General features: G+C 39.6%; 1 protein-coding gene across 18 annotated transcripts in view; it reads right to left on the bottom strand.

Annotated features, from left to right (window-relative positions):
- Positions 1 to 13,260, bottom strand: part of LOC149443234 (neurexin-2-like) — a 2,355,461-nt gene that overhangs the window by 1,515,749 nt on the left and 826,452 nt on the right. For 16 of the 18 annotated variants that reach the window (XM_089655720.1, XM_089655731.1, XM_089655727.1 and 13 more), the window contains exon 5: positions 10,465 to 10,494. The exons of the other annotated variants lie outside the window; for them this stretch is intronic. In XM_089655720.1, coding sequence (XP_089511846.1) covers positions 10,465 to 10,494 — 30 coding nt within the window. The remainder of the gene's footprint in view (positions 1 to 10,464; positions 10,495 to 13,260) is intronic. 18 annotated transcript variants of the gene reach the window in all.

The raw sequence follows: 13,260 nt of genomic DNA, 5'->3' as shown, positions 1-13,260 counted from the left end.
TTTCCGCAACCTGCGATCGATTTGGATCGCCAGGGAGATTAGATCCTCCAGAGACTCTGGGAGGCCCACTCGGGCCAGTTCGTCTTTCAAGGCCTCTGAGAGTCCGACCCGAAATTGGTGATGCAGGGCAGAGTCATTTCAGCGCGTGTCTCCCATCCATCGCCTGAATTCGGAAGCGTATTCTTCCGCCGCCGGCGACCCTGTCGGAGTGAGTATCGAGCTGATTCAGCGGAAGCTGCCCACTGTGGGTCGTCAAAGGATGGCCATGGCTTCGAAAAAGTCGTTTACTGATTTCAAATGGGAATCATGGTTTTCCATCAATCGATGGGCCCAGTCCTGGGGTTTGTCTTGAAGCAGGGAGATTATGAACCCCACTTTAACCGACTCGGTCGTGAACGCGCGGGGCTGTAAGTCAAAATAAAGGAGACAGGAATTCCGGAAAGCCCTAAAACGCGTACGGTCTCCCCAGAATCGTTCTGGTAGAGGAACACAGGGTTCAGCCAGAGGGGGTGCAGGGGCAGCTCCCGTGGCGGGCCCAGGGGTTTCCTCAGAACCGGCGTCAGAGGTCGGGGCCTGGGAAGGGGCATCAGACGTGGTCAAGGTCTCAAAGCGATTCTCTAGGCAGGTGCATTTGTCTTGTAATGCTGTGACGGCCTGGGTCAGGGCCGATAAGTGCCTGCAAATGTCCTCCATGGGAGAAGGTCTCCCTCCAGACTCTGTCATGGCCGAATGGTACTGTAAGGGACCACCTGACAGCACCTCTAGCAACCCACTGGTCGGGCTTCCCCAGAGCACGGAGTCTAAGTTCCGGAGCACTTGTTCACCAGAGCCCCTGATGGTGGGGATGGACTTGGAGCGCTCCGAGACCAGGTCTCGACTACTGGACATACCCACCAGTGGTAGAGGAGTCAGCCAGGGGCTCCCGCAGGGTGAGAGCCTGATGTGAGGGGACCAGGGGGTCCTAGAGGGATGGATGGATGGAGGAGCGAAAGCTAAGTCAAACAAGCCGAGTTGGTAGCCGGGGGGGTTGGTGCGGTACAAAACAGTAGGCAAAGAATGGTCGGGTCACACTCCAGGTCAATAACAGGAGATCAGATCTAAAGGGGAACATCCAGGAGCGAAGTCAGGCAAGCCAGGGGGTCAGGATAGGAGAAGGCAGCAAGGTCAGACAGTCCGGATCAATAGTACTCACAACACAGGTATCAGATAACAGGAATCGCAGAAAGACCATTCGGCAACAAGTGTCTGTGCAGGGCTGGTTTAAGTAGCCCGCCCTGCACCTGACAGGTGCAGCCTAGGTCCTAGTGCCTGCCCAGCACTGTCATAGACGACATGTGCGCCTGGGTCCTAGTGCCCTGCTGGCTGCATGTCTTGACAGACACCTACGCATGTGCAGACCCATGCGTCGCGATGGTCCCTGACAGCCTTCCTCAGAGGGGAGGTCTGAACCCAACTACTCCTGCTTTTGAACCAACAGCCCAAAACTTTGTGCCTACGGTTCCAGGCATGATTGGAGCACCAAGTTTTCCCACTAGTGCAGTCCCAGATTTATCTGGACTAATGATTGTGGGCTTGAGGAGAGGAGATCGTGTTCGATGACCTCCATCAATGTTTACTTATGACACCTTGGGAAGACCCTGCTATGCTGTACAGAACTATGCTGTACAACCTCATGTTCTGATGGACATGATTACAGCCCATTCTAGGCTGGTTAGCATGATGCCTATTTGTTACTAACCATGTTTTCTTTGCAGTTAATCTCTGTAATAGATTGCTTCTAGGGAAGTGGTCTGCAGAAGGCGACAACGATGTTAACTTGCTATATTTTGTTGTTGTTTTATGTGTATATCCTTGCCGGGTCAGAAGGATTTTCAGCAGGTGGAGAATGTAGTGAAGTGATAATTTCTTTGCCCATTTTCCAGTGTATACTTCCATTATGCAGTGTTTGTTTTGCCCTTTTCCAATATGGCTGCTATGTTCTCTGTGCACTGAGGATGAGGTTATCAGGGAGAGACTTGTAAAAAAGAGGGAAGTGTGGATTTCCTGGGAGAGAGAGAACTCAGACTGTAAGTGTTGCAGCCTCCCCTCACTGAGACATGCAGAAAAGACTGTTAATGCTTTAATGTTCCTGTTTGGAAGATACTTTGTATTGGATGGTTCACGGAATGTTATTTCTTCAATACATGGACTTTCATATACACTGCTGTGTGGATTATTGTCTGTGGATGATACATTTCTCATTTGGGATTTCACTTGTTATCCACAAGCCCCAATTGAGTGGAGGCACTAGCGCTTGTTAGAGATCTTGTCCTGATCACACAGATTATAAGGACTCTGCTCCTAATTACTATACTGGTGGCGCCATCATACCCCAGTAGCCGCAAAGAGTGTACAAATAGCGCTACAAGTGAATGACAGAACTGTTGTCTGCTGTGATGAGAAGCAAAAAACATGTTCTCTGCTCATCATCTCAGCTACATAAACTGGTACACATAAGAGATAACTTGCAATTATCATGATCACGGCTCATCTCTCATAAACAGACACCTTTGTATATTACTGCATAGAAAGTGATGGGTTGACCTGGAAGTTCTTGAAATGAAAATATCAACTAAGATATGACAAAACGCATGCTTACAGAAACAATACTCTCTGAATGTCTATGTGTTGAACTCCCCCTAAAATAGAGAGAACAGGCATTTCATGCAAAAGCTATGCAAAATGAAAGACCCAATGGGAGGTGAGATCATGAGACCTACAGTCCCCACTGTAGCATGCAAAGCTCAGTCTTGTTAAAAAAAACCCCAAAAAAACAAGCATATATGGTTGGAAATAAAACATATACTAACTAAGAAAAAGAGATACATGGCAGAAAATAGTAAAGGACAGTAAAAAGAAATAAAACCTTGTGTTGGCAGCCCATGCCTAATTATTTGGTGCCTCAATGCAATCAATGGAATACTCCATATTAAAATGCTTACAATGTACTGCAACAGGTGTTTAGGAGGCCAGTTAAGTTATTTATTTAAATTATGTATAGACAGAATTCGTGGACTATGATGTTTTCTTTACCTGCCCATTTAAAAAAGTTCAAGAACACATCAGCCACTTATATAATGGCTGAGTTATCCTTAAAGGGGTAGTAAACTCCGCATTGTTGACATGTACTTACAAGTAGGCCTATAATAAAGCTAACTGTAGGTACAGTAAATATCTCCTAAATGTGCACCATTTAGGAGACATTTGCATGTGTAGCAGCTGGGGATGTCACCAGCGCATGCGCACTGTGCTCTCAATGAATGGCATGTCCATTGAGAAAGCTGTGCCTTGGCTGTGACTTCCACACACATGTGCGGGAGTGACATCATCATGGCTCGGCCATTTAAACATTTTCAGCCCATAAACCCATAAGGAAGACCAGGCGAAGATGGATTCTCTGTCAGCAGTGACAGCATGCCACGTGACTGGAGTGATCAGTTTTTAGGTAAGTCTGTCATAATGTGCTAGTATACTGTGCATTACCCTGCTGAGTGACCAGTTGTTATTTTTTTTACGCTGTTTACTACTGCTTTAAGTGGTTTTCCTTTAGATTTCATCCAGCTTAGCACAATCAAAATAACACCAGTTAACTCCTGACATACCTTCAGTGGTGCTATAGCATATAACCTTTTTCAATATAGTAATTTCACACACACACACAGGGGGGGGGATTATGGTGTGGGGTTGTTTTTCAGGGGTTGGGATTGGCCCCTTAGTTCAAATGAAGGGAACTCTTAAGGCATCAGCATACCAAGACGTTTTGGACAATTTCATGCTCCCAACTTTGTGGGAACAGTTTGGGGATGCTCCTTCCTGTTCCAACATGACTGCACACCAGTACACAAAGCAAGGTCCATAAAGACATGGATGAACGAGTTTAGGGTGGAGGAACTTGACTGGCCTGCACTTAACCCGACAGAACACCTTTAGGATGAATTAGAGTGGAAACTGTAAGCCAGGCCTTCTCGTCCAACATCAGTGCCTGACCTCACAAATACTTTTCTGGAAGAATGGTCAAACATTCCCATAGACACACTCCTAAACCTTGTGGACAACCTTCCCAGAAGAGTTGAAACTGTTATAGCTGCAACCCTATGGACTAAGACTGGGATGCCATTAAAGTTCATGTGCGTGTAAAGGCAGGTGTCCCAATACTTCTAGCAATATAGTGTGTGTGTATATGTATGTGTGTATGTATGTATGTATATATATATATATATATATATATATTGTGGGGGTTAGCTCAGGTGGGGGATCTCCTTCCCTGGGACAAAGGTTGACCGCACAGCAGGCTTTCGTCAAAATCTGACTGGATGTCAGTTTTATTAAAAAGGTTTGCAAGAACTATCAAAATAAACAAAACATCAAAATAAACCCTTGCCATCCAGGCACTAACTAAACAGCAGATGATTCCTCTCTCAGAGGTGAAGGGCTTCTCCCTGTCACCAAAACAAAGTAACAGCAAACCTTTTCTTGTAGGTATAGTCCATACACACAGCTCTCTCAGAATACCTCTCTGAGTCCCAGGCCACGAGCGACTCCTTGCTCCAGCCCTGCCCTTTTTATATCACCTGTTGGTGGACCTCAGTGGAGCCCAAACTCTGGTCCGGAACCACCTCTGCCATTGTGGCCCCGAAAACCCGGAGTGGACTTCACCTTACACCTCACAATATGATCTCATGCGAGGTGACACATATCGTCCATCCATCACTTTGCCGTTCATACTGTCACAATATATATATATATATATATACAGTGGGGATCAAACGTTTGGGCACCCCAGCTAAAAATTTGTATTAATGTGCATAAAGAAGCCAAGGAAAGATGGAAAAATCTCCAAAAGGCATCAAATTACAGATTAGACATTCTTATAATATGTCAACAAAAGTTAGATTTTATTTCCATCATTTACACTTTCAAAATAACAGAAAACAAAAAAATGGCATCTGCAAAAGTTTGGGCACCCTGCAGAGTTAATATCTTGTACTGCCCCCTTTGGCAAGTACCACAGCTTGTAAACGCTTTTTGTAGCCAGCCAAGAGTCTTTCAATTCTTGTTTAAGGTATCTTTGCCCATTCATCCTTACAAAAGTCTTCCAGTTCTTTGAGATTTCTGGGCTGTCTGTCACGCACTGCTCTTTTAAGGTCTATCCATAGATTTTCAATTATGTTGAGGTCAGGAGATTGTGAAGGCCATGGCAAAACCTTCAGTTTACGCCTCTTGATGTAATCCCCCGTGGATTTCGAGGTGTTTTTAGGATCATTATCCATTTGTAGAAGCCATCCTCTCTTTAACTTCAGCTTTTTCACAGATGGCATCAAGTTACCATCCAAAATTTGCTGAAATTTTATTGAATCCATTTTTCCTTCTACTCGTGAGATGTTCCCTGTGCCACTGGCTGCAACACAGCCCCAAAGCATGATTGATCCAACCCCATGCTTAACAGTTGGACAGAGGTTCTTTTCATTAAATTCTGTGCCCCTTCTTCTCCAAACGTACCTTTGCTCATTCCGGCCAAAAAGTTCAATTTTAACCTCATCGGTCCACAGAACTTGTTTCCAAAATGCATCAGGCTTGTCTATGTTCATTTGCAAAGTTCAAACGATGATTTTTTCTGGTGAGGATGTAGAAGAGGTTTTCTTCTGATGACTCTTCCATGAAGACCATATTTGTACAAGTATCTCTTTATAGTGGAATAGTGTACCACAACTCCAGTGTCTGCCAGATCTTTCTGGAGGGATCGTGCAGTCAAACGTGGGTTTTGAATTGTTTTTCTCACAATCCTGCGAGCTGTTCTGTCTGATATTTTTCTTGGTCTTCCAGATCTTGCTTTAACTTCCACTGTTCCTGGTGACTGCCATTTCTTAATTACATTCCGAACAGAGGATATTGACATCTGAAAACGCTTTGCTATCTTCTTATAGCCTTCTCCAGCTTTGTGAGCGTCAACTATTTTCAGTTTCAGTTTTCTAGACAACTGCTTAGAAGAACCCATGGTGCTGATTGTTGGGGCAAGGTCAGATGAGTCTGGGCATTTAAAACCTTTGAGATTGACATCACCTGGTCTTCCCAGACGATGATTGAGAACAATCCATGACACTGGCGGGTCTCAGCTTTGCAAAGGGGGCAGTGCATGCTATAAATTCTGCAGGGTGCCCAAACTTTTGCAGACGCCATTTTTTTGTTTTCTGTTATTCTGAAAGTGTAAATGATGGAAATAAAATCTAACTTTTGTTGACATATTATAAGAATGTCTAATCTGTAATTTGATGTTTTTTTTCGAGATTTTTCCATCTTTCCTTGGCTTCTTTATGCACATTAATACAAATTTTTAGCTGGGGTGCCCAAACTTTCAATCCCCACTGTATATATATATATATATACATACACACACAAATTAAAGGTACATTGTGAAAACACATCAGATCTCAATGGGGAAAAATATCATGCTGGATATCGATACTGATATGGACTGGGTAATATATTAAGAATTTAAGGATGCCCCATCGTTTGATCGAAATAAAAATTATCAAGCTACAGAGGACTGAATTCAAAGACACCCCGAAAATCAAAGTGAAAAAATTATGCAGCAGGTTAGTCCATTTTGCTGAAATTTCATTGTAGCAACTCAAAATGGAACGCGGTAGTTTGTATGGCTCCCATGTGCTTGTATGCATGCCTGACAATGTCGGGGCATGCTCCTAATGAGAGGATGCTGTCCTGGGGTTACAGGCAGCATAATGTTCTCCACGACTTCTCCAGACCCCTTCAAGTCTATCACATGTAATTAGGGTGAACCTGTTCTCATCTGTGAAAAGCACAGGGTGCCAGTGGAGGACCTGCCAATTCTGGTGTTCATTGGCAAATGCCAATTATGCTCTATGGTGCCGGGCAGTGAGCACAGGGCCCACTAGAAGAGGTTGGGCCCTCAGGCCACCCTCATGAAGTCTATTTCTGATTGTTTGGTCAGAGACATTCACAACAGTGCACTGCTGGAGGTCATTTTGTAGGGCTCTGGCAGTGCTCGTCCTGTTCCTCCTTGCACAAAGGAGCAGATACTGGTCCTGTGATGGGTTAAGGACCTTTTACAGCCCTGTCCAGCTCTCCTAGAGTAACTGCTTGTCTCCTGGACTCTCCTCCATGCTCTTGAGACTGAGCTGGAAGACACAGCAAACCTGGAAAAGGCACGTATTGTTTTGCCATCCTGGACAGCCTATGCAACCTCTGTAGGGTCCAGGTACCACCTCATGCTACCAGTAGTGACACGGACCCTAGCCAAATGCAAAACTAGTGAAAACCAGTCAGAAAAGATGAGTAGGGAAAAAAAGTCAGTGGCCTCCACCTGTAGTCATTCCTGTTTTGGGGGGTTGTCTCATTGTTGCCCATTTAGTGTACCTGTTGTTAATTTCATTAACACCAAAGCAGCTGAAACTGATTAACAAGCCCCTCTGCTACTTAACTGACCAGATCAATATCCCAGGAGTTTAATTGGCTTGATATATATATAATTTTTTTTATTTTCTATCCAAATTTATGAATTGATTTTTACTTTTAGTCCATGTTGATTGTCTTTTCATTTTACATGAAGAGCCAAAGGAAACCAAGAGCAAATAGGTCAATATAATTCTGACTTTTAACTTACGAGTTTAAAATTCTCATTCCTAAAATCTTGCTTTATAACCCCAGATTTTGTGCCGACACAAAATTCTGAGTGGTTGTAAAGTCTTATAGGCAAGGGAAGCTATCTTTACAGCTGAATACTTGTACCTGTTCCACCAATATATATAGAATACTTAAAGGCCCATTCACATTTCACTTTTTGTCATTGAGGTGTATTGAAGCACTCTTTGTTAGGCACCCCACTAAAATGTTATTGTCTGTAATAAATATCAAATCATGAAAAAATAGGAAGCTTTTTTTTTTTTTTTGCGGTGTACAGCTTTGCACTGCACAGTACTGCAGCTGCACTCTAGGCATGCATTAGGATGGCAAAATGAATGTTGCAGCAACCACATGCATGTTTTATCTCTTATTACCACAGCATTGAAAGATGAATGAACATCTCTCTGGTTAACAAACTTTAAATTCACATTTAAAACTGGAAAGTGCAAAATCTTTTCTAGGTTTTTTTGTCAAAGCTTAACCACTTGAGCTCTGGAAGGTTTTACCCCCTTTATGACTAGGCAATTTAGCACAATGCTATGTTAACTGGTAATTGTGTAGTCATGCAATACTGTACCCAAATTAAATTTATATAATTTTTTTTCACACAAATATAACTTTCTTTGGGTGGTATTTATTCACCAATTTTTTTGAGGAAAAAGACAGAAAATGTGGGAAAAAACTATATTTTTTACTTTCTGCTATAAAACATATCCAATAAAAAAATCTAATTTCCTTAAAAATGTATGCCAAAATGTTTTCTGCTACATGTTTTTGGTAAAAAAAAATCCCAATAAGTGTATATTGATTGACAGCTGCATCAAATTTTGCACTCTCCAGTTTTTAGTAAATGTTCACCACCCTGAATTTGCATGATCAATGCACCATGTCTACATTTACAGGTTGAAATATGACGGCACGGTAAACACCTGCATGTTTGTTTTACAAAATTAACTTTCATTTAGTTTAGTGAATGAGGTGGAGAAAAAAGATCATTTAGCAAAATATAATCAATCATGTGGTTTGCTTAGCTTAACAAATGAAGCAGTGTTGGCTTCACTCATCCAATAATGAGTAGGCAAAAAAATGTTTTTTTGGATTGGATATTGGATATTTCTTGATAAATAAATGTTCACCTAGCTTCATCTCATTCACATTGCTTAGTGAAAATTAAACTTAAAAGTGAATAAGTTCTACTCCTTCAATACATCAACTGATGCTGCTTCTTTTACAATTTAATTATGTTTATTGCATTATATCTAACAATTTTGTTAAACATAGTATTCTTTCTTTTTTATCTACAGATTCTGAATAGCTAATTCATACTTTGAATCCTGGCGCTGCAAAAAATTATCACAGAATTGTATTTTTATTTATTCCTATTTTATCAAATCTTGAGTTCTCCAGTAGTTATACTATGTTCACTTCTTGAGTTCCCCAGTAGTTATACTATGTTCACTTCTTGACCTGCCGTGTTCTATTACATGCATATTCTATTGCTTTTTCTTTGTATTTGATGTTTCAACAGCTATATTATGATTTCACAGTGCATGCTTTTGTCATAATAATGGAAGGACAGTATCCTTCAGTATTTTAATACTCTCTACATTCCCATTTCCAAGTGTTTAATATACTGAAGTAATGATTTTGGAATTGTTTCTACTATTTGTCTTTCTCAGGCTGCTACCTTATGCTCACGCTCTGTCCACAGCTCATTACACTTCTGTTGTACATTCTTTCTATCATAATTTCCAAGTTATACAGTTAAAGCTTTTTGAAGTTACAGCTTTATCTTAAGTCTGTGTGCAAGCATATCCTGCTCAATTCAGGTTGATGCTGCTACATGGAATATTATGGAATAGTGGTGTACATGGAGAAGACAACTCTCTGGTTAACAAACTGAACTGTGAAAACACCTTCAGATATGAATACAGAAAGAAGAATTTTATGTAAAATGAACATTAGAATAGTGATGACTACTAGTTTAGATGTTTGGAAATGAAACATAATTTAGTTGGAATACCAAATATAAAATCTACTAAAGCCTGCAGTATAACAATTGCCACTGTGAAATTTAAACGTGTAGTGCAGCTAGTGTGCAGACATAATACACATATCTGGTTGGTATGGGAAACTGCTCACTGCTGCCTTTTGTACCATGCTATTATAAAAACCATTCTATATAGACATTTCTACAGTATAATTGAAAACCATTAATTCTTTCAGATGTCATTAAAACATTAGGGTATAACTGATTTCTGTCCTTTTTACAGAGAAGTAATGAGAGAAAGATAGGAAAAGACATAGAGAGCAAAGGAAATAAAGAGATAGGGAAGGAAAAGGGGATGCTGAAAAAAAAGAGAGGAAGGAAAAGACAGAGAGGGAGAGAAAGAAAGTGAGATAGAGAAACAAAAGAAATGGAGAAAGATAAAGAAAAAGGGCAAAAGAGAGGGAGGGAAAGGAAAAGAAAGTGAGAAAAAGGGAAACGAAAAGCAAAAGAAAGCAAGAGAAGAAAGAGAAAAAAAAGAAAGGAAAAGAGATAAAAAGGGAAAAGAAAAAGAAAAAACTCTTAAGTGTCTATTTTTCCCTAAAGGATGAACTTGATATTGAAACCAGTGATGTATGAAACACACATGGGGCATAGAGAGAGGTTATGAAACACAGACATGGCATAATGAAAATTGGTAAAGAAGAAAGACAGACAGGATGAAGGGTTGAAAAAAAGAAAAAAAAAAAAAAAGAAAATGTGGATTAAATCCGTACCTTGGTTGCTTAACGTCAGATGTGCTGGAACTTCGGATTTTGGGAATGGGAATAAAATCAGAACAGAGTGGTAGTGGGGAAGGGGATAGAGGAAGAAAGAAAGAAAAAACGAATAAACGACAAGTTTAGAGAAACGTCACAAAAAAGAAATTAAAAAATATAAAAAAAACCTTTTTTTTTCTAAAAATGCCACAATTTAAAAGTTCAGGTTTTATGAGATAAGTCTCTTTTTTAATTTGTGACAGGCATCTCGCCCCATTTATGGGAAATATGGGGAAGTATAAAAGGAAAAATATAGAAAGGGCTACAGGGAAAAGGAGGGGGAGATGCCAAAAATAAGAATAATAATTTGAAGAAGAAAAGAAAAACAAAACAAAAACAGAGAGATATGGTACTTTGGTTTTGGTTTCATTGAAGAAAGAAAAAGCATTTGGAAAAGGGGAGATGGGGAAAGACAAAACCAAAAAAAATAAACAAATTACAGAAAAATACAAAGATATAGAAAACTAAGCAAGAAAAATTAGAGAAAAAAATAAAACAAAAAATAGAGCCAAATGCTTTTTCTTTATATATATTCATATATATACAATAGGATGGAAACACACATAGAAAATATACAACGCAAGGCAAAGGAAGCCAACTGTTGTATGCAAAAATGTAACAACTACAGTAATGATACATTTTTATGTATTGTTTAAGCAATAACTACTTATGTAAAAATAAATTCTGACATTTGGTTATTTCAAAACTATACAGCACATAACCACAATATAACATAAAAAAAAAAAATAGAAAAGAAAATCAGGTACAGCTTTATAGAGGTTAGAACATCAAAAGTAGTGTTTGGTAGGAACATTTTGCTTTCTCCCAGTAAAAAAATTATAGTCATATCAACTCAATAGCAAACTTTTAATTAGACATATTAGTATTATTTAAAATAATTATTTTAGGAAGTATACAGTATTTTCATTAAATATATACAATGAACTTGATTATATATCAGCACAAACTATAGCTCTATCATTTTTTGACTATGCTGTACCATAAATATACAATATATACATTTTTAATAATATCAACAAACATTATTCTGCAAATAAATATACCAGATTTAATGTTTGTGAAGGTGAATAACTTGAAGTAATTAGTCACAATTAACTGCACTTATTTTTGATGTTGAAAATGTTTTGTAATTTATCCAAGCCACTTCTTCAGGTCCAATGAATGTCAGGAAGATACCCTGCATTTATATCCACACCTTTGATCATCTGTCTTTCAAATGTAATTCCAGTTTAACATCTCTACTCTAGCGATTTGCTAACAATTTATAACTTTAGCCATGTAAACAAACACCTATGTAGGATTCCTGACACCAAAAAAGGGATTATGTAACTAGAATAGGGTGCTTTCACAACTCCCATTATGTTCTTGGACTATCAACATATATACATTCCATAGTGACTGGATTAAGGTATTTTACGGTATGAACATGCAGGGTTATCTTCCTGAAACTGATTGGAACTGAGGAAGTGGCTTGGAAAAGCTGCAAAATGTCTTCAACATTACAGAACAAGTCAGTTGAACGTGACTAACTACTACTATTTATACCATAATTAATAAACATCTGTAGGATTCTATACTTAAATAAGCATTGCAATAACCTTTCTTTGTTGAACCTAATACTTGCATGCAAGAAAAGAGGAAATACTGCTAAAGCAGTGCCAACAATGGTCTGCAAAGCACAAGTACACACTTTTCAAATTACTTTTCACAAAGAACAATGCCTAGGCTTTTCTTTCCATGTTTTTGTACATATTTTACACCACATCAAGGTCCTCCTATATACATATCTTTACAAGAGTACATTATGCTTCCTTCTTGATTATGTGATGTGTACACCTAAAATGTACCTGACACAAGCCTGACGCAGCACCTGTTACTTTCGTAACTATACAGTATTTGGGGCACTAAAGAAAAAAAAAATTACACTTACACGTGATAATAAAGTTTACTATTCATTCTGCTGGAAACCACCATTTTTGACTCATGGGGGTTGATTTACTAAAGGTAAATATACTATGCACTGCAAGTGCAGTTGCTCCAGAGCTTAGTAAATGGGGTACAGCTTCACTTTTCATTTACCGAATCACATGCAAGGAAAAAAGAAAAAAAAAGCATTTTTGCTTGCACATGATTGGATGATAGAAATTAACAGAGCTTCCCCTCAGATCTAGAGCAACTGCACTTGCAGTGCACAGACTATATGCCTTTAGTAAATCCACCCCATACAGTCTGAACTAGTTCCAAAACCAATACTCATCTTGCAATGATGGTGTACAGGTGCTTCGAAACTTGAATTTGCAAACGGTATGAGTTAGATAGTGGCAGCCACTATCAGAAAGGCTCAAACGTGAGAATAGGTGCACTGTACTGAGAAAAGCACTACGGTCTGTTCCACACAGGCTTCTGCTTGTATAAACAAGCAGGAGCAGTGTGAAAAACAAGCTTGGACAGAGCTTTCTGCAAGCTTTGAAGCTTTTAAAGTACCATTCAACTCCAGTTTGTAAATGCCAAACAAGATCATAAGGGGAGTGCTGAATGCCACTTTAAGCAATCTGCTTGCAGGCTTTAGCACTTCTTGAAGCTTAGTAAAAGCCTGCTAGTAGCTTGCTTAAAGTGGCAATCAGCAGTCTCATTAAAATCTGTGTTCAACATTTCAAACTGGAGTTGAATGGTACTTTTAAAAGCTTCAATAAAGCTTGCTGAAAGCTCTGCAAATTCTTTGTCAAAGCTTGC

The sequence above is a fragment of the Staurois parvus genome, unplaced genomic scaffold, assembly GCF_062004578.1.
Source record: "Staurois parvus isolate SC_StPar_1 unplaced genomic scaffold, SC_StPar_1.0 ptg000866l, whole genome shotgun sequence".
In the NCBI taxonomy this organism is placed as follows: Eukaryota; Metazoa; Chordata; class Amphibia; order Anura; family Ranidae; genus Staurois; species Staurois parvus.
This window is presented reverse-complemented; position numbering and strand designations above follow the sequence as displayed.